Source organism: Neopsephotus bourkii, unplaced genomic scaffold (genome assembly GCF_033783945.1).
Source record: "Neopsephotus bourkii isolate Nb327-2 ecotype Australia unplaced genomic scaffold, CSIRO-AGI_Nbou_v1 NB_1630, whole genome shotgun sequence".
Classification (NCBI taxonomy): domain Eukaryota; kingdom Metazoa; phylum Chordata; class Aves; order Psittaciformes; family Psittacidae; genus Neopsephotus; species Neopsephotus bourkii.
In genome coordinates, this window is record NW_026902105.1 from 2709068 (window position 1) to 2730103 (window position 21036).

At 37.0% G+C, this 21036-nt stretch overlaps 1 protein-coding gene across 18 annotated transcripts in view; it reads right to left on the bottom strand.

Annotated features, from left to right (window-relative positions):
• The window catches only part of UBR5 (ubiquitin protein ligase E3 component n-recognin 5), an 88680-nt gene that overhangs the window by 30346 nt on the left and 37298 nt on the right, over positions 1 to 21036 (bottom strand). For 14 of the 18 annotated variants that reach the window (XM_061373270.1, XM_061373279.1, XM_061373278.1 and 11 more), the window contains 13 exons: positions 18677 to 18793; positions 18488 to 18598; positions 17523 to 17677; positions 14166 to 14283; positions 13206 to 13390; positions 12343 to 12452; positions 10667 to 10779; positions 6181 to 6324; positions 5970 to 6081; positions 5610 to 5764; positions 4489 to 4686; positions 3200 to 3410; positions 2547 to 2591 (listed from right to left, as the gene is read on the bottom strand). In XM_061373270.1, the coding sequence (XP_061229254.1) occupies positions 2547 to 2591; positions 3200 to 3410; positions 4489 to 4686; positions 5610 to 5764; positions 5970 to 6081; positions 6181 to 6324; positions 10667 to 10779; positions 12343 to 12452; positions 13206 to 13390; positions 14166 to 14283; positions 17523 to 17677; positions 18488 to 18598; positions 18677 to 18793 (1774 nt within the window). The remainder of the gene's footprint in view (positions 1 to 2546; positions 2592 to 3199; positions 3411 to 4488; positions 4687 to 5609; positions 5765 to 5969; positions 6082 to 6180; positions 6325 to 10666; positions 10780 to 12342; positions 12453 to 13205; positions 13391 to 14165; positions 14284 to 17522; positions 17678 to 18487; positions 18599 to 18676; positions 18794 to 21036) is intronic. The other 4 variants (XM_061373283.1, XM_061373276.1, XM_061373282.1 and 1 more) reach the window with 1 other exon arrangement.

A 21036-nucleotide genomic window follows, 5' to 3' on the forward strand; every position in this document is an offset into this window, starting at 1 on the left:
AAGATGAGAAAAAGCATTAGTGCTAGCATTTCACCTGGGAAAATTATAAGGAAGGACTATAAAGTATGAAACATCACTAATCATAAAACCTTCCCTACGTTATTTTTATTAATTCATTTTTTTAGAGGGACAGGTTTTATTTTGGACATATATATATCATATACATATAGTTTTATATATAATTTTTTATTTTGGACAAGCTTAACCATGATTCTCACTGGGTTTGGTTTCTAAAAGGCCATCAAGGAAGGAAATTGAAGGCATTCAAATTGCAGAATAAGCTTTCAGTTTTCAGTGTCAGCAAGAGATAAAGACATCTCACATAGCTGATTCCAGACACTTCCTGAGTCAAGGCTTCAAAAGTATTGTCAATCAAAAGAATAACCAGAACACCATAAAAATACCCTCCCCACACTTCACAGTGAGCAGCTATGGACAAAGATGCAAAGTCGTGAGTTTTTAAGATGCTCTACTTAACAAGCATGCTTAGGAGAACTGTGTTAAGAGTATAATAAGGTAGCACAATCAGTTTACATCAGACAAAACGAGCATTTCTTCCAACATCTAAACCCTTAAGTACCGTGATGTCTAAAAGTCCTTGCCATAGCATGGCTGAATTGTGCCAAGTGCTATACAGAATGTAAAAAATTGCCAAGTTACACAGTTACAGTACAACTTGAAGCAGACACTTTTTGTGATCACACCGTACTTCTGGAGCCCTCACAAAGGGAGTCACAGCTCTTGAGAGTGATCCCTCTAGCAATACAAAGCAATACAACTGTTCTCTGCATCAAAGAGATTTCACCTGTCCTTCGTCCAGCAGTAAACTGCAGCTCAATTTTCACTGCTCCATCCATGAAGTCACTATTCATTTTCAGAGACCCACCTACTGCAAATGCCCTGGCTTTAAGGGTAATTTGCTGTTCTGTTGTCCAATGAACCTTGTGCCAGTTCTCTAGAAAAAACTCTCAGTTTGTATGTGTTCAGTAAAATTATCTGAAATTTAGTATCATGACTCCTTAATGATTTCACATGCTTTGGACCTTTCTTTTACATGTGTCTTTTCCAAGATCCTCTCTACTGGCACGACTGAGGAGATACTAGATCCCAGAGAAACAGAGCAGCTTTGCAGGTCTGGGGCCACTTTTCCTGCAATTCTTTAATCCAGCACTGCAGGAGCTACAGCAAACTAGGCACAGGGTCCGAGAATGAAAAAGATTATCCCTGCCCATAATATTCCTTTTCTGGCATTTAAGGAGGAATTTATATGAAGAAGAGTGAAGAATATGAGGCAGGTACTAGCTGGGAAGGAGAGGTATGTTCTGTAATTGTTAATGAACATCATATCCAGAGTCTGCAATTGAAGCCTTAAATCCTAAATCAAACTTCTTTTCAGTTTAACAGATGGCTGTATAACTTACAGACAGTAACATTAATCAGCACTGCCCTCCAGATGATGCACAGAAAATAAGCTTGTCTTAATATCCATTGCTAATAGTTATAGCGGAAGGTGGATGTGACTTGACTCTAAAGATATGAATCCCCTTTTAAAAGAATTTTTATGATGGGAAAGAGAGAGGCAGAGGGGTGTTCGAAGTCTACCAGGTTCACGTTTTTCATTTTTCAGGAAGTTAAATTACATCCAAATGAAGTTACTGAAAAAACGTCAAGGTTGCAAAGACAAGCACTCAAATTAGGAAAAGTCAGATTAAGTTTGCCCATGCATCCTTATTTCTGCTTCCTTGCAAGCTTACAGTAAAATAATCTTTCTTGGTTAGGTTTTGTTTGGTTGGTTTGGGTTGGGGTTTTTTTTGGAGGGAAGGGGGGAGCTGTTTGCCCCCACAATAAGACCCCTGCCTCAATCAGTGCACAGGATGGACGACACACTAAAGATGAAGGGTTGTACAATGAGCAAGCTGTTTATGCCTTGTTTGCTGCAACATTTGATAGGTGTGTAGTAAGGCAGCGACAGCTTGGCAAGGAGAGGGGGAAGCATTGTCTTCTGTTTAATGGCACTGAACACCACTTTGGAAAACTGGAACCTATTTCTGCCACATCTAACAGCACACACAAGTTTTTACAGCAGATGATCATGATACATTTTACTCATTTCTAGACACCTGAAAGGTGTCCACCTCACAGGAATAATTAGCATTCAGAAAACAACTAAAACTACCAGTAATCCAGCTGTAGAATAAAGTGCTTTGAAATAATACCTACTCAAAAAAAAAATCAGATCAGGCCCTAGGCTTCTCAAACAGAACCTTCAAAATTAGTTAATAGCTTTGAATACATAAAAACTTCAAACTGTAATAAAACTTCAAGCAAGAGACGAGAAAGCTGCAGCATTACCCCCATTTTATAAACAGGGTTATGAGGAACAATTAAGGTCTATAAATGAATAAAATTCAATGACAGCACCATACAAAAAAATCCCACAAGGAAGTTCATTCATTATCCAGCACAGGGTTTGTATGGTGTGCAATAAATAAGGAATGGGGCCACACACTGAATGATGAGGATAAAAAGAAATATTGAATAGCTACCCATTCGGTGAGCACCGTCCATCTTGTGCACTGAATGAGGTAGTCCTGTGGAAAAAATAGTATGACGGTGTAATTAAAGACCATTTCACAATGCACACCCATGCACAGCACAGGGGTAAACTTCATTCTGGCATTTCCTAATTTTTGAGTGCTTGACTTAGCAACCTTGTTCTGTTAGAATACTTCTTACGTAACAGTATTTAACTGTGTCAGTAAGTGGCATTAACAGAAGGCCATTCTTTCACATCTCTTAATACATGTCAACTGCAAGTAGCATTTCTTACTGAAGGCATTAACATATACTGTAAAACTTGAATACCATTTCTCTTAAAAGCTTGTTAGTAAAATAACAGGGATACTAGTGATAGAAAGGTGGAAAAACATTTATTTTCATCCACAATCAACATGCGGATGTGAAAAGTTTGTTTTTAGAATCAATAAAAACCATTTAGTATTCTTAACTAGTCAATTCTTACAAATCCTTATGAGAGTAATAACAATGTTGTCACAGAACCTTTGAAAGGCTAGGACTCATTTTAGGTCCCAAATTTTAAGACACCTGTACAGGAAGAATACAGCCTTTATTTCAAATGTTCTTGAAAATGTATAAAAAGTTTATTTTCAAAGCATTTTCATTATATTTTTGAGCTCACCCTCTTCCTCTTTTGTTTCTTTGTTGCTGGTTGGAAAGCATACAGACACGCAAGCATGCAGAATATTGCGGTTTCCATCACATCTATGGCCAAGGAATGTCTGCAGCATTTGTGGATTCTGATCCAAGACAACTGCTTGTTCAAGATTCATCAGGTATTGTCTGCAAGCCTCATAGTCACATCGAAGAATGTGCTGCATTAAAGTTTGTTTCTGTACTCAAAAGAATAAAGAATTTTAACAATTTAAAATACAAAAGGCAGACATACAAGCTTCCTAACTTCCAGTTTTCTGGTTCTGGAATTAATAGAAAGGCCTAAATCTAGGACATTGGCTGGAAGTTAGTACAGGAACTGCTGAGAATATGCATCATCTCAATTACAGCATTGATAAAAAACAGAAATCAGCAAGCATTCAGGGCACAAACAAATTAAAGGAAAAGAGAAGCTTAAGCAGCCAAAGCTATAAGGCTCACAAAACTACATCTTTGGCTTCAGAGCTGGGTTCTTAAAATAGATTACTTCATGGCTACATGTAACAGGAAAAGTGGTACAACTGAAAAACTAAGGAGTCTACATCAAATAGCTCCTACCTATTTGTTTTTAAAAGGTGATACATGTGCTGAAAAGCGTATGAATAGAAGTTGCTGAAGGTCTGGGAGGCTCACCCCATATACAAGTTTTTTTACAGTGATAGAATACTCCACTGTGAAATGAATCGTAGTCTAACAGGTACACAGTACCTCCTGGTGGCAGCACAGCACACAGCAGATCTAACTGCACCAACTTGTGGTTGTATTTATACAAGTTTGATAAATAAATTCACAACAGACCTATTCATACAGTAGCACAGATGAGTGCAGAACGCTACAGGTGACTGGGGAGAAGGACAGAGTATCTCTGCTTGACTTAATTTCCTAATGTATGGTCCAAATATACGATACACAAGAAAACAAGTTGTTGGATCCATCAGAAAAAAACTATACACTCGTAAAACAAATAAAATTGTACACTGGCAGTAAACATAAAAAGATAACAGTTTTAAAAGTAATGCCTAAAAAAATATTACTAATTAAAAGCCTGATACAGAAGCCATGCACCCCCAAAATGGATCTTTACCACAGAAACATATTTGTACTTCCTTGTTTCTAAGAGAATCTTCTGTTGAAACCAATTTCTTTGAAATAGTTAAATTACAAATCAGTATCTAAACATAAAGTTGTTTTACACATACCTTTATTAACGCAAGAGGAAAAAAAGTACATAGCTCTGTAGTAAAGAAAATACTTCACCTCAACAGCCATAATGATAATAGCGGCTTTCTTTTTGATGGTCGAGTTAGCAGGAAGATTTGTTAAGGAATGAACACCCATTCCAAGACTACTAATAGGTGGAAGATCAAGCCAGTCAGGGTCTCGTATCCCACCCATACAATCTTTTGCCATTGGATAGATTGTACCATTTCCATCTCTAAGAATAATAGGAGATTCCTACATTTGGAAAAAAAAGTTTTATCATTAAGTCTCTACAATTTATGAATATTATCCATCCCAAAAGGTCCAGTGCTGCTTGACTGCCAGTAATGACAACAGTTTACCCTAAATTCTTATTTAGATCATTGTCTCCTATCATGACAAGTGGCAGAATAAGATATCACACTTCCTTTCTCAAATGCTTGAAATGTGCTTAACGTACTAAATACTATTAAAAGTATTTCCTGATGCTTTATATTCATTACCAATGAAACACATAGTACCTATACTTTTACTCTACTTAAATGCTTCAGAGAAAGTTGAATATATTAAAATGAAACATTCTCTTTCAGTTCTTTTGCCAAAAGTATTTCCTTTGACTACCCTAAGCAAAATGTATCACATTTGTAGAAGTTACTAGAAGAGTTCTAGTATTTTTTAATCAGCCCTCCTCATGAAGGCCTGCACAGTGTAATCAAGTTGTATAATCAGATAAGATACTTAACACCAGATAGTAGAACGAGTTGCACAAAACCTCAATATATTGTTTTTAGTATCAAATACAGTTGGGTTTTTTTTCTTGCTAATAATTCCATTTATTCTGAAGGAGTGGATTTTCATCTGACCTGATTCCAAAATCTAACTAGATGACAAGTTTACACTAACACAAGGAACTACTGTCAAGTTTTTCCCCCTTTTTTACTTTGTATTCAAGGTAGAATTTGAGTGAGATTATTAAAGGTGCTTAAGTGAATTAGACTGCTATTCCCATCACACCTTCAAAATATTTATGGTAGCAGCAAGTCTTCCATAACTCATCTGAAGAACTATTTCTTTGCCAGTCTTTGGAAAAGCCTTACAGAAGGCTGTAGCATCCTATTTAAAGATGATGGAAAGTTAACTGCAGTGAAGTTAAATGATTGAGATACAAAACCACAAACCTGTCCAGCTGTAAAAATAGCAACACTTCTCTCATTCTGACCCAGGAATGCAATGCTGCTAGTAGGGAAATTATTTTCCTGTTCAGCCTTTCCTGTGGCAAGGTCAAATATGCAGTATCGAACCCAGTTCCCAGTTTTCAGAACAGCATGCACTCCTTCAAAGATACACGAAGAAAAAAGTTAATGTCTTTTACTGATGGCATCCAGTAAAAGAACTCCTAACTAAAGCACTTTTAAGGAATTACCAGTATCAATGGAAACAACAACTTATGTTAGTTTGACAGTAGTTGGTTTCCACTAGAAAGCGAAACAGGTAATAATGGCTCCAACAGAGAATCTTACAGGGTAAATCCTACTTACCTTTTGAATCTACATTTACTGCTAGGATCTCTGTTTTTTCAGGAATACACAGCTTTTTAGGTGTCCTCTGAAAACAGTCAGGAACTTTGGGAGTTCCACCAGTTTTTACAACCTGAAAACATGCATTAAATTTTAAGATGTAATTAAACTCCCAGTGCTGACATTTCAGAATACCCAAACCATTTTTTTTCAGTGTTTCACAAAGACATACCTGCAGTTCATCTATTCTGAGCAGCCTACAGTCTTGGAGAAGAGAAGAAGGATCAGGATCTGAGTTAGAACTGCTCTGACAGTTCGCATTACTGGACGTGCCTGGAAATTTCACAGCAACATAAGCACCATCCACTTTTAGCACCTACAAGCAGAACACATTACAGTTTTACTAAAAGCTTTGAACAGAAACAGTTTAGGTTGATTTGCTTCAAAATAAACTAGACCTTTATCAGGAAAAGAAAAAACAAGTATGAAAGTATTAGTAACAAAGTTTATTGTAGACAGAGTCAAAGCACTTGCTCCTCACATAGTGAAAATTCACTCTCAGAGCACAGACCCTAGTACAAGTACTAAAGAATCACCGATGGCTGTAACAATACTACCCAGAAGTTTCAAAATTCAGACCTACTCTAAAGATCCATGAACATTAACTCTGATCTAGACACTACAAGGGCAGAGTTCTTTTGAGACTTGCCAGACAACACTACACAAAAAAAATGTTTTTGTAAAAAAAATTTAATTAAGGTACATTTAGATGTTTTCACAGTAATCAGACTAACTCGTAAATCTGAAATACCATGCCAATGGCACAGCCACAGCTTCTAGTCTGACATGTAGAGACTGGTTTTTTAATGACTAAATGCTGCTAAAAACGCTTTACAAATTTGTGCTGCTTCTGCAAACAGAAGATTGTAAATGGTCAACCTCTAGCAGGATGTATGAAATCTCATTTACTAAGTTTCAAATTTAGAATCAGGGGCTGGGGTGGGGGGAAGAAACACACCTTAAGAAAAGGCACAATCTCCAAATATTTGAAGCTTCCTATTATCTCCATAAATTACAACTTTTCTTCTACATGCTTTCTGTCTGCTCTTAATGTTACCACTTGCGTCACTTTTCACGTATTCAGAGAAACGTTCCAGTTTTTGAAGTGCTTGAACTCTATGGTGACTCTTTCAAAGTCTACATGCTGAATATTTTTTCTTTCCAATTTTATGGTTCAAGAAAAAAAATCATGTAGCTTTAAAAAGTGGAAAATACATTTATTTAGATTTGGCTGAGAAGAACTTCACCTCTTCAAAAGGTAACTAAAATGCAGTTCTTAAACTAAATAGTTACAGGTATAGCTATTGGCTGTTGCACAGAAAGAAAATAAAACTATCCACTGATGCAGCAACCTAGTAGGAGCCCGAGTGAAACATTTGATAGCAATTGTACATAACAAGCTCCAAAGCAGAGATGTGGTATAATGGACTGGCACTGAACAAGATAGATAAGTTGCTTCTTTAATTGAAATTATGTAAGTCTGAATTCATGGAAAAACACATTAACAAAAATAAAATGCAAGAGTCTAAAGGATTTCAACGCTTTAGCTCACAGACCTAGTGTACTTATACCATTCATATCGCTAATGCAAAAGTTTCATCAATTAAAAACAAGCATTTTACAGAACTCTATACGCAATGTTTGCCTTACGAGGACTAAACTAAAATAACGGAATCAAACAATTAAAATTAAACAACAAAAATGGAAGTATAAAGGTTTTCTTCCCCAGTGCAAGATCCATTTTAGAGTGTTTTCAGCTACAGGATAATGAGATCTGATCCTTCTTTTTAATGGAAAAGAAAAAGGAATTGACAAGCTGAAAGACGAACATACATTGTTGTGTCCTTTACCCTTACTGTCAACCCACCAGCACACTCCTTCAAGCCACAATGCCAAAGCACACTGGCAGAAAACATTCCTCTGAAGTCCCTTCCTCAGAAAGAAGTGGAAGCAGATCCTGAGCCCCACTTCTCCTCCCCTGTTCTCTCGTACGGTTGTTCACTAAAAATCTCATTAAAGACTGGTATATTTAGAGGCTACTCAGCCTAAGTTGACTACCAGCACTTGAGCCTTTCAGCCATAAACCTGTCTGGATCCACCAGTCATCTGTAGCTTCTTTCCCTCTCCAGAATCACCATATTCCCCCTAAAGACACAGCAGCAGAAAACCAGGTAAATATAATTTTTATTTCTTATCTAATCTCTTTGTTGGAATGGAAGAAATTTTAACGTCACAGAAAAGGCTCCTCCCTCTACCCTCAAAGTAGAATAAGCACTACCAAAGAAATACTGACACATTTCTTTAAAATTAAAATATTAAAGATTAAAAAGATTAAAACATTTCCTAATAGATGGATAACTCTTTCCTAATAGATAACTCTTCTGGGATTCTATCCAGCCTGAGCTCTTTCAATTTAACCTTCTCAGTGAAAGACTTCAATCTCAGAGAGAAATCTAACAAAAAATACAACATTCAAGTAACTGAAACAATACAAAGTACAAGTTAAACAACTACACCACTGAAATTCATGTTTCACAAGATCTCTAGGACTTGATAAACTTTCTGGGCATAGGATCTGCAAAACTGGTAATACAGGGAAGTCTCACTGGATTAAGGATAGCTTTGATGAACAGAAGTAGTTTGGGGAGGCTTTGGACACTGCCAGTGGAAAGCCTCAGACCAAAATAAAACACCAAAGAAAAGGCAGCTCCAAACCAGGTTCTCTACCCTTTTGTTCTAACTGTGGTTCCAAGCACCATTTAAGCTGTTCCAGTAGAGGAGATCCAGAAGCTAATGCGGGCAGGTAGAGTATCTCAAAGTGCATGGGATGGACAAAAGCAACTTCTATTCCTCTGATACCAGTGCGTGGTAACGAAGGCTTATTTCAGCCTCTATCTTTTCTAAATGACAGTGAAAGATGACTTCATCATATTTCTTACCACTGCAGACAACAGAAGAAACAAGTGCCAAGATTTTTCATTATATCAGACTTCCATTAGGTAGATAATCTTACAATTATCGTCTCCTCCATGTAATGACATACTTGAAGGAGCAAAGGCTTAGTTTTGCTCCAAGCCCATGAAGGATTTAAATGGTAATGAGACTGGAATATATTCCAAGGTGAAAGATGACTAAACCCAAGAGCGTGTCTAGCAGACTTAGGCTTTACTCATTTATTTGTTATAGTAGCTCTTGACACAGCACACAGACACCTTGACAACTGTATACGGAAACAGTAAAACTGTCTGTCCTGAAGATCTTAGGATCCAAAACATGAAGGACAGATAAGAGACAACAGGGCTTTCCCAAAGCTGATATGAGGCAAACAATGGTTTAAGCAACTTCAATTAGATCTCAAAACTTCACTTACAGAAACTTGAGTATTTCAATGACTTAACTTGCTCCACACTCCCTTTTGCAGAAATGACCTAAAACTGATAATGAAAATTCATTGTGGGCCTTTCTCCTTTCAAAGATACTGCTCAAGGCAAATCTTCCACTCCTGCACAAGTAAACCATTAGGGATGCAAGCAGAAGGACTAAATCCACGTGCCTGGTGTGGACAGTTATTTTCTGTTCTGGTAACATTTTTTTTTTTTTTTAATCTTCTCTGAATCTATCAGAAAGCAGCCCAATCTCTTCATTTTGTGCAAAACCTTTATTGCCTTTCCTGTTGCTCTGGTTTTTGAAAAGCGAAACAGAGAACCATCTAGATGACCTGAATCATAGAATCACAGAATAGTTAGGGTTGGAAAGAACCTTAAGATCATCAAGTTCCAACCCCCCTGCTACGGGCAGGGACACCTCACACTAAACCATCTCACCCAAGGCTTCATCCAACCTGGCCTCGAACACTGCCAGAGATGGAGCATTCACAACCTCCCTGGGCAACCCATTCCAGTGCCTCACCACCCTAACAGTAAAGAATTTCTTCCTTATATCCAATCTAAACTTTCCCTGTTTAAGTTTGAACCCGTTACCCCTTGTTCTGTCACTACAGTCCCTAAAGAAGAGTCCCTCCCCAGCATCGCTGCAGGCCCCCTTCAGATACTGATGAACTCGAACCCTCCTAACATTGCACAACAATGCCAAAGGAGAAACAGTATTTCCCTCTACAGCACTAAGAGCAAAGGTTTACTAGAGAGAAAATGAAAAAATTACAAGGATGAAATAAAGTAATAGACCAAACAACTTTACAGTCATACTAATGAAACACAGCATTTCTAATTAAAAAAATAAAAAATAAATAAATCTGTTAGTATGTTACAACATGAGATGCACCTTAATATTAAGTTGCTGTATATGTGAAAGTCAGTCACAACACATGTAACTCTTCAGTATCTCACTGGACAAGTAGGAACTATTGCTTAAGTCACCAAAAATAATCTTCTGGATAAAACCACAGCTGCTTTTCTTAATACTGTGGTTCAACCTAGAGTATCAGAATCTTACTTTTTAAGATTCATCACTTTCTAGTCACAACACATTTAGTCTTCTATGTGTTTATCATGTTGTGGACAAGCAAAGATGCAACAAAAATCTAGTCATAAACATTCTGCAGCATTCCCAAAGCTATGATTCTTTTAACAGCTTATCTAAAAGGGAAAACTTTCACTTTCCCTCCCCAAAGACGGTGGGACAGTGTATTTTAGACAAACCTTGCCAACAGGAACATTCTTAACGTCTTCCACAAACACAACTTCCCTCAGAGACCACTGTTCTTCATTTACTTTCTCTTCCTCTTTTGGGGCAGGAGTAGATCGTCGTCGCTCTGAGACAAAAAAAGTTATTACCAAAAAAGACAGACTTGAAAATTTATTTTTATTTAATCAAATAAAAATCAAGTTTATTTATATTTAATCAAAGCATCAAAATGCAATGTTGAAACATCAAACCTGTCCCACAAAAAAATATTACGAACAGTCCAATCCAGAAATTTACAAGAGGTTAACAAGAATCTGAGTTTAAAAGTCAGAGCTACCTAACAGTACAACATGCCACTTCCATGTTTTTCTGTGAAATTAGCACTAATAAAAGCCTATCTGATAAAAAGTAATTTTTAAGGACATTTAAGCAAAATAATTAGAATACAATAAATCGCTTTATCAGGGTTCAAATATTCAAGCTGTGATGAAAAAGGTTGACATCATGACACCATTCAGCCCTGCCCAGTGCTTTTTATCACCTTTACAAATAAACTTTGTCCTCTACATATGGATTTTTGGTAAACATTTAGAAGAGTAGCAAATGAGAGAGAAACATAGCTATTTGGGCTAATTGTAATTGCAATAGTTAGATTTGCTACAAAAATATTATCTGAACAGTAGCTGTATTAACACTTGGGATCAAAATTAAACACATAACACGTCTAACTTAACACTGACAAGAATCTTCTATCTCCTGATTTGAGTATACAGTATAATTATCAATATATTTAAAGTCAGAAGCAGAAAACTTCTAAGCCAACTGTGAAGTTAACTTCTAACACTAGTACAAAATACCAAGCAAAATTACAGTCAGTGAAAAATGACAGCTGAAAGAACTGCAAAAAAGAAGAAATCAGCAGCAAAAATTAATTAGTACTACAGATCTGAGCATACGAGATTCTTGGCCACTGAATGAGGCCATTTGATTATCCAGATGAATGCTTTTTAGAACTGCAGTATGTGAACAAATAGAAGAAACAGGAGCAGAGAGATTTCTTCGAATGATAGCATTGTAATCAACTGTTTATAAATGTATGGTTTAGACAACGGAAAAAAAAGCTGAAGAGATAAGCTGCATAAATTATAACATAGCCTTCTAGGTTTTTAAGTACAACCTGTACTGCAAGACTCTTCACTGCTTTTGTGCATTAGTAAAGAAAGCCTAGTTTTAAGCATTTTATGTAACAGACTATGAATTACTGCTTTATGCACTGAAGTTCACCTGCAAGGCAAACTGTGTAATAACAGCTTAATCTTAAAGGGAATTTTCCAAAACAAGTTCAATTTCTCAGCTGTAAAGAAACTCACTCTCCTATTGCAATTACACATAAGCAACTTTATCTTCAAACTTTAACACCTCCGGAAAGCTACTTTTAATTCTGAGAACTGTTATGCTTGCTTAGATATACTTTTCATCAAGTAGTCACTGCTTACACTAATATTCCTAAATTTAACACTGACAATTCACGGATTATCTAATGTTTATTACAAAGCTTTCACATATACTGCAGTTCAGACTGAAAGACCAAAAGGGATTCTGAAATGAGTACAGAATCTTTGTAGAACTGCCTTTTACGAAAACTATCTACACAAATATTTTATGTTACTATGAGCTACATATTACTTACTATATGGCATAGATGCACTGCTTGCTATTGAAGATGCATCACTACAAGTGGAAGCTGGGGATGGTGGAGGACCCATCTCAGTTTTCACTGGTTCCTGTTTGCTTTCAGGTCTGGAATAAATGATATAATTTAGCATGAAGAAGGAAAATGGAGAATGACATCCCAGCCACATTTCTTTAATAACACTTTAATTAAATAACTCCATACTCCACCCTAATTGACAAGACTATACATCTGATGTTGGGAATGGTGTTATCCTGATTTATCAGATATTAGCTTTATAATATTAACTGAGCATAGATAAAGTATTACAGAAAATAAACATCTTTAGATGTGCCTCATTTGAAGACAAGAATAATTATTAGCTTTGTAAAGAAACCTGAAACACCAGCTAGAACTGCTGAACTTTTTCAAGCTTTTCTTGAAATGGTTTAAATCCTGTTTTAAGAAACATTTAAATGGCAACTGTCAGTCTGATTTCCTCTCCCTATCCCGAGACTATGGAGGGACTGAAATAGGTCTCTCAATGCCATGAAGAGCCTGAAAATAGTTCCATAACAAAACCACTTAGTTATTAAAATATAAAATCTTGGAAACTTTGTGAAACACTGTAGGAAAATCTTAAATCTAATATTCCTTTTGCATTTCGTACTTGCATAGCTATTTCACACAACTCAGACACCCCTCTGGCACTGAGCATTGCTGCACATTTAGCAGAGTTAACAAGAAAGTTAGAATCTTACAAAGGCAGCAGGAAGTTCAAACTGACAAAAACAGTTTTTCTTTTCATTTTTTAATCAACCAATTCAAGAGAATACCACATAAATGTCCTGTGTGGGTGCATGTGTATTCCCAACACTTACTTTGCCTCAGTAGTTTTGCTAGCTTTCTCCATGTTTTTCAAGCTCTCAGGTGATCGAAGCTGAAATCGGCAGCTGTCATTCATGTTCCAAACAGATTCCATTAACACACCCACTTTAGGAATTCCAGCACTGATTGAAAAAGCAACTGCTCCAGCATGATAGAGGGGGTTATTTCTTAAACACACCTACAGACAGAAATATTTTTTCTAAGAGAACAACGGAAATCATATATGCATGCCGTTTTCTTGGTGACATATGCAGTACTCAAAAAATAAAGCTTATGGAACTAGATTTTTGTAAGAAAAAAAGAGACTGTTATGCCATTCAAAGCTGAAAGCAACTACTTTAGCAGTGCAATTGCTTAATAAAAAGTATTTAGAAGCTCAATCACAAAAGGAACAATTCATCTAATAACAATACTCATCCTAGAGTCGATCATAACAGATTGGGAACAGAAAGAAATGTGCTCCCTCAGAAGAAGCTGTTTTGTCTCATACTAGTTCTAATACTAATCACAAAGAATCCTAACCATCTGTGTCAGCTATTAACCTTTCTGGTAAAGGCTTCAAACCAAAGGCCTATCCCACTGCATAAACAAATCAAACCCAGACTCTAATATATTAGGCACTTAAACGTCAAATAATTTACATAGCTATTTGCCCTACTGAGAATCCTATTTCGCTATGTATTTTCTCTCAGTAGGTAAGTTAAAACAGAAGCATTTCATATGAGTACAGCTTGTTCCTCCACGTTTGCGGCCATTAGTCATACATCTAACAGTGACAACACTAACAGAACACACTAATTTACAGTCATATAATTAAAACATACTATTTTAATTCCATACTATTGATACAACTTTTGTGCGTAACAAGAACACAGCCTTCATTTTGTTTTCAATAGCAGGCCATAAACTCATCATACATCATGATAAAAATGCCACGTGACAGTTGCACTTGCCTGGGTTCCAACAGTTATGTTTGGCATAGAGGAGATACCGGCACTAGACTTCGGCTTTTTGTTTTTCGCTCTGGCCTTTTCTAGCATTTTCTTCCTTTGGCTGAAAGGGACTACACCCCTGTGGAAAAAGGCATATTATTTTAAAAAGGCTTTGTAAACGCTCATTTTATAACTTTATATAACTCCTATATATAAATATATATATTCTATATATATATATACTATATATATATATACTATATATAACTCTATATAACATTTTATAACTCCTGCCTGACCAATTTGGTGGCCTTCTATGATGGGGCTACAGAACTGATGGACGGGGTAGAGCAGTTGATGTCATCTACCTGGATTTGTGTAAAGCGTTCGACACTGTCCCAGTCGACATCCTTGTCTCTAAATTGGACAGAAATCAATTTGATGAATAGACCACTCGGTGGATAAAGAACTGGCTGGATGGCTGCACACAGAGTTGTGGTCAACGGTACAATGTCCGGCTGGAGACCAGTAACGAGTGGTGTCCCTCAGGGATCAGTGTTGGGACCGGTTTGCCGATGACAGCAAGCTGTGTGGTTCGGTTGATACGCTGGAGGGAAGGAATGCCATCCAGAGGGACCTTGACATGCTTGTGAGGTGGGCTGATGCCAACCTCATGAAGTTTAACCATGCCAAGTGCAAGGTCCTACACCTGGGTTGGACCAATCCCAGGCACAGCTACAGGCTGGGCAGAGAAGAGATTCAGAGCAGCCCTGAAGAGAAGGACTTGGGGGTGCTGGTCGATGAGAAAATGAACATGAGCCAGCAGTGTGCACTCACGGCTCAGAAAGCCAACCTTATCCTGGGCTGCATCAAAAAGAGCGTGACCAGCAGGTCGAAGGAGGTGATCCTGCCCCTCTGCTCTGCTCTCTTGAGACCTCACCTGGAGTATTGTGTGCAGTTCTGATGTCCTCAACATAAAAAGGACATGGATCTGTTGGAACAAGTCCAGAGGAGGGCCACAAGAATGATCAGGGGACTGGAGTACCTCCCATATGAAGACAGGCTGAGAAAGTTGGGGCTGTTCAGCCTGGAGAAGAGAAGGCTGCGTGGAGACCTCATAGCAGCCTTCCAGTATCTGAAGGGGGCCTATAGGGATGCTGGGGAGGCACTCTTCATTAGGGACTGTGGTGGTAGGACAAGGGGTAATGGGTTAAAACTTAAACAGGGGAAGTTTAGATTGGATATAATGAGGAAATTCTTTACTGTGAGGGTGCTGAGGCACTGGAATGGGTTGCCCAGGGAGGTTGTGAATGCTCCATCCCTGGAAGTGTTCAAGGCCAGGTTGGACGAGGCCTTGGGTAATATGGTTTAGAGCGAGGTGTCCCTGCCCATGGCAGGGGGTTGGAACTTGATGATCTTAAGGTCCCTTCCAACCCTAACTATTCTATGATTCTATGATTCTATAATATTTATTTCTGCTGCTTTATGTAGTGATGATTCAACATACAGGCCTCTGTGCCACCACCTCTAAAATGTCAAAGCTCTGTAGAAATGACTTTTCCTATATTCACCCCCACCTCCCAAATCCATCTCAGCTTTCCGATTTATTCAGAGAAGGAGCACATAATATATGTCACTGCCAAATGGCTTTTCTTCTAGTCCAAAATGCTGCAAGACCTCTGTCTCAGATGGTACACTCCAGTCACAGCTTTCAAGTTGCAGGTCGTCCCCAGAGAACTTGAGGACATCCTTCCCATGACTAGTGACAATCTCCAGAACTTGCAGTCACAAGAGAACAGAGTGAGGCTTTTTGGTTTTGTATTCTAAAAGCTTCACTTTCTGTCTGGGGACATGGCTGAAGGAGTCTAAGACTCTTATGGCAGACTTAAGCTGCAAGAAGGGGGAAAATAGGACACTTCTTTTGTAATTGGATCCACTCAGTTTAGCTGAAAACTCCCACATACACAGTTAAGCATGCCTATTATTGTGATACTTCATGTTTTAGTCAGTAGGTTATGGAGTTGGACACTTTTATTTAAAATTCTCCTTCATGTAAAATAAAACATGAAAAGCACCAGTCCTGCGTAACACTGGAAACCAAAATCCTGTCTAGTGTCCTACAGACTATTGGAACTATGGATATCAATAGTAACAGATTGTCTACATCAATCTGATTAACACAAATTCACCACTGGTGACATTTAATCCCTCCCTGAAAGGACAAGTTGGTTAATAAATAAATTGCTTTCAAAGATTACATACATGCTAATAAGTCTTTTTATATATTGCACCAATTATCCTAAAAGCAGTAAAGATGGCAGGTACTAACAGCCAGGTATCTCCAATGTTATAGCTTACTTTGTTATAACTTGCTTCTATACTATGAGTAATTACTTTAAGTGAGGTATGTCATAACATAAGTGCCAAGAATCAGAGCACTGCAATTTTGATTTGGGACTAGAAGTTAGAATAAAATCCATCTGTGTTTAAGTTTACAAGCCTAGCTACAATTCTACTTACATATATTCTAAAGAGTTATTAAAATTTAATGAGAAAACTGTTTCATTTAATTAATTTTCAATGCTTTGATTTCCAACTAATCACCAAGTATTTAACTCGTACATGCCTAAAAGCTACTTGAGCTTTGGGCATGATGTGTAATGCAATGACTCTTGACACACTGACAAAAATAAGGCATACTGACAAAGCATTAGTACTATTCAATGAATTCACTCAAAAGAGAAATTCATTTCAGAGTGCTTTTGGGCATGATATTTTTGCGGGTTTGAGGGTATTTCTCTTGTGGGATTTTTGTTGTTTGTTGGGGTTTTTTTAAACACAGGCTTCTCAATTATCAATTTCTTAGTTAAAATATTTTAACTAACATTTCATATTTTACAATTTTTAAAAGAGTTAAATTTTAACAAGCTCCAGAGGGAACATCTGATGTTATTGTTCCCTTCTTTAAGATCTGAACAACAAACTAATAGACAAAATTTTTTAACAGAACCTGACAGAAGACTGTGTACCTCCTACGTGGGTAAGTTTATTCCATACTCATAATCTGAAAAGGCCTGAAAGGCATAAAGAACGTTATTTTCTGAGCCTGTGTAGTACTGAGCTATCTGAATGCTGAAGCATTTATACACATCTCCTGAAAGAATAATCTTGTCCTTTTAGAATTGTTATAATTGGATCCAAAAAATCTTTCGGTATTAAAGAAGAAAATAAATATGCTTTAAAAAGGGAAACTAAGCTCAAGTGCAGTTATAAATTCAGAACAACTGTAGTTCAGTAGTTTTGCAATGCTCCTCAGAGCATAACATGAAGACATCCAGTGGATCTACACTGCTGTACATAAACGCAGCATTTACTTACCACCAATACAAGTTGTTCTCTAGCTGAGCACACGTATAAAGAGCACAACAATGTAAAGAAACAATCCGTTCTCCCTGAAGCTCTGAGTATGTCTGTGCAGTGTGTTCTAATTTAGATGCTACGGAGCTTAAAGTTTCATCTACCCACGTAGCAACCTAAGTGAGAAGGGAAGAAAGGAAAAAAAAGGAAAATTTACAATTTAATGTATATTTACTGGTTTTGGAGGGGGTGGGGGGTGAAGCAAACCACAAAATGGAAACAATTATTCCCTTTGGGATTTTATTCAGTACCCCCCTCTCTTTCTTTCTCTCTTTTCAGGATTTTTTTTAAATTCCTCTATTTCCAGTCCTCTACAAAAAGTAAATTAAAAAACAAAATCCACCAAAAAAAAAAAAAAAACAAACCAAAAAGAAAACCCCCAAACCAACAACAAAACACAAAAACACATCACAAAAAAGCCCTCACCACCAAAGACCATATAGGTGTCAAAAAAATTTCAACAGGTACATATACTTTATTAAATCAGTTTCAAGTTCACTCGTAATTGGGCAGAAAAAGCTAACTTTACAGCACTAAAGTCTGAACGCCCTTAAATTTATAGGAAATATATACTGAACATTAACAAGTTTCTCTATTCTTGAACTAGTGTCAAGTTCCTACTGTAACAGCAAACAGACAAGTATTTCAGATAATCAGGTAAAACAGGTATCTTCTTACTGTTTTAGCTATAAATCTGCCAGATATTATTTTTTTAAAAAACCTTTTGCATCTTTTAGAACACACTAGCTGGATTTCTGTTTGGTTTTACATCTCTACAGAGGAAAGTAAGTAGAATGAATGAGCGAATTAAGTACTTTCAACTACTGATGAAGCTGAAGAATCAATTTCTCTGTAATACACTGCCAGTAACTGGAAAACCAAAAACCCCAACTCTGTCAAGTTCAGCAACCTAACACATCTCATACCTTGTTATTTTCAGTGGCAACAGTTGCTCTAATACTATTTGCAGAAAGCAGCACTATCTTTTCATTGGTTAATCCCAAGAACATGGCTCGTGGATGATGCAGTGAAGGATTCTTTGGAAACAGAAAAATATTTTAGATATTCAAGCATATAAATCATTCTGAAGGTAAGCATTTAAAGGTACACAGTACCTGTGCATTTCTGTAAGGCTCTGATTCACTCCACTTCCACTGATAGAGTTCTCCTTTACTGCTAACAGCCACGAGCTCAGAATACAGAGCCCCAATAGAAATAAACTTTGTTCCATCCTACAAATACAGAAATACAAAGTGTAAGATAACAAGATTATAAATACACACATATAAATATATAAATGCAAAACAAAAAAAGAGCTTGAATCTGTTTTTTTCAGGGTTCCCATGAACATCATACTTGAAAGTAAAGATACATCCAGCTTGTCTCAAGCTCAGCATGTCCTCAAACAAACACACACACAAAAAAGCATTAGTGCTTCTGACAGAGTGAGGGAATAAAGAGACAGATATTCTTTTCCTGAAGCTTAGCAGTAACACATACATGGCGATTAAGTTTCTTAAGAGTTCCCACAATAGTTGAGGAACGCAACACTGCCCATTAAAGATGGGAAGATCTCTTGAGTTCTGATAAAAAAAAGTTTCCCTCTAAAATTCTCGCCTTCTGAAATGAATGAAAAAACAATGTAATTCCATTATGTCATTCCTAAGCATACTCATGAAGATATCTTTCAACTACCCAAAAAGGAACAATTACCAAATTCCCTCCCTCATCAGTTAAACAATTCTCACCTTTCACTTCTGAAGGTAAATAACTGCAAACAGATGAAGCTTCTTTGAAAGAAAAAGTGACATCTTAAAAAGTGACATATAACACACTGATTTTTGTATCATTATGACCTGATATGCTGGAAAGGTTCCAAATTAATGGGTTATTTCCCCCTCCTTCCCCCTTTCTCCTGCTTAACATCTTACCACAACTTATACAGCATCTTTCCACTACTTAAACAGTTCCACTTTGCTCAGCTGCTTCATTCTGTCCCTTTCCTGAATCTCTCATTGGCCTGTTTTGCCCCCTTCTCATATTTGGTTGTATACCCACCATGCAGCAATTACATAACAGCAGCTCACCTTTTTCAAGATCCTGTTCCCCACTGTACTGAAACCAAAGTCAAACTACAATGCTGTAAATTTGAGTGATTTCACAAAACATTTACTTCTGTTTACAGAGAAACATTTATAAGGTCTATCTATTTGCTGCTTCTCGGCATGTGCAGATACAGGACAATCACATTCTTTCTAAATTTTTTACTAACAACTAAAACTTTCCTTCCACTTAAGGGAGAATACAGCTTTTAAAAAAGTGAAAAAACAAACTAGTGTAAAATCTAATGCTGTCTTCTACAGCTATAAATCTGAAAGACAGGTACATGATAACTTGTTTTCTCTGTAATCATTTCCCATCTTTAGCAGCCTCCCGGATTACAACGTACCACATTTAAGCAATTCAACCATCTGAGGGAAAACTAAACTCTACCAGACCATTAAAAAAACCCCACACTATCCAGTATATTTATCTGTCCCCTAAGTAAAGGGGCTTTTCTTTCAGCTATAGAAGTTTACAAGTGGAAATATTTTAGTTCCATAAATCTGACTTCACACTACTTTTTTATATTTTTTTCCTGTCCAAAAGTGCACTTTTCAAAAGGTTCCTGTCCTTGAATAACATGGGATTCAGTACATCCCTTACCAACAGCTCAAAATGTTTGCCAATACTTTGGGAAAGAAAAGAAGGAAGGCAGCAGGGAAGTACAGAACAATCACAAGCAAGTCTTTTTTATACCCTGATAACAGGATCTAGAATTACTTACATCATAAGAGACTTACTTTGCTCTGGAGGGCATCTACCCACACAGCACAGAAGAAGCACAAATGCTAATGTGTGTCATAATTAATACTTGCTATCACATAAATATTGTATATTCTAAGGAAGAACTGCCATCAGAACCTATTGTAGTCTAGTAAGATGCATCCCTACTTAATCTGAATAACTGAATCTTGAGAAGGTACCTGGCCTAATGCTGCAAGGAAAGCAATTTTTGCTTCAAGACAGTACTGTTATGATATTTAATCTTGCTAATGTGTTGCATAACTTTTTATAAACACACAGTTTTATACCTCAAGCTCAACACTAAAGAAACCAGCCATTCCCAATTTTTCCCTCCCTTCCATGAAAATATTAGCAGTTGTGATCTAAGTGCTACAGGAGCTCCCATAAACACAAGTTAACCACCCTCATTGTGAAGTACTACAGTTCTGCCTCAAATGCTGAAATTAAAAGGATGAAAAATAAGGGAAAAATATTTGCAAACAAGACTCCTTATTCTGCAGTAATTCCTCAGGTACTTTAAATCGTCCCCTAGCTCACTGTCTTTTCCATTAACATTTCAAGATCTCCTTTCCAATTTTCAAATAGGAAGAAACATCTGAACTGGCCTCTCACAGAAATGATCTCCCTC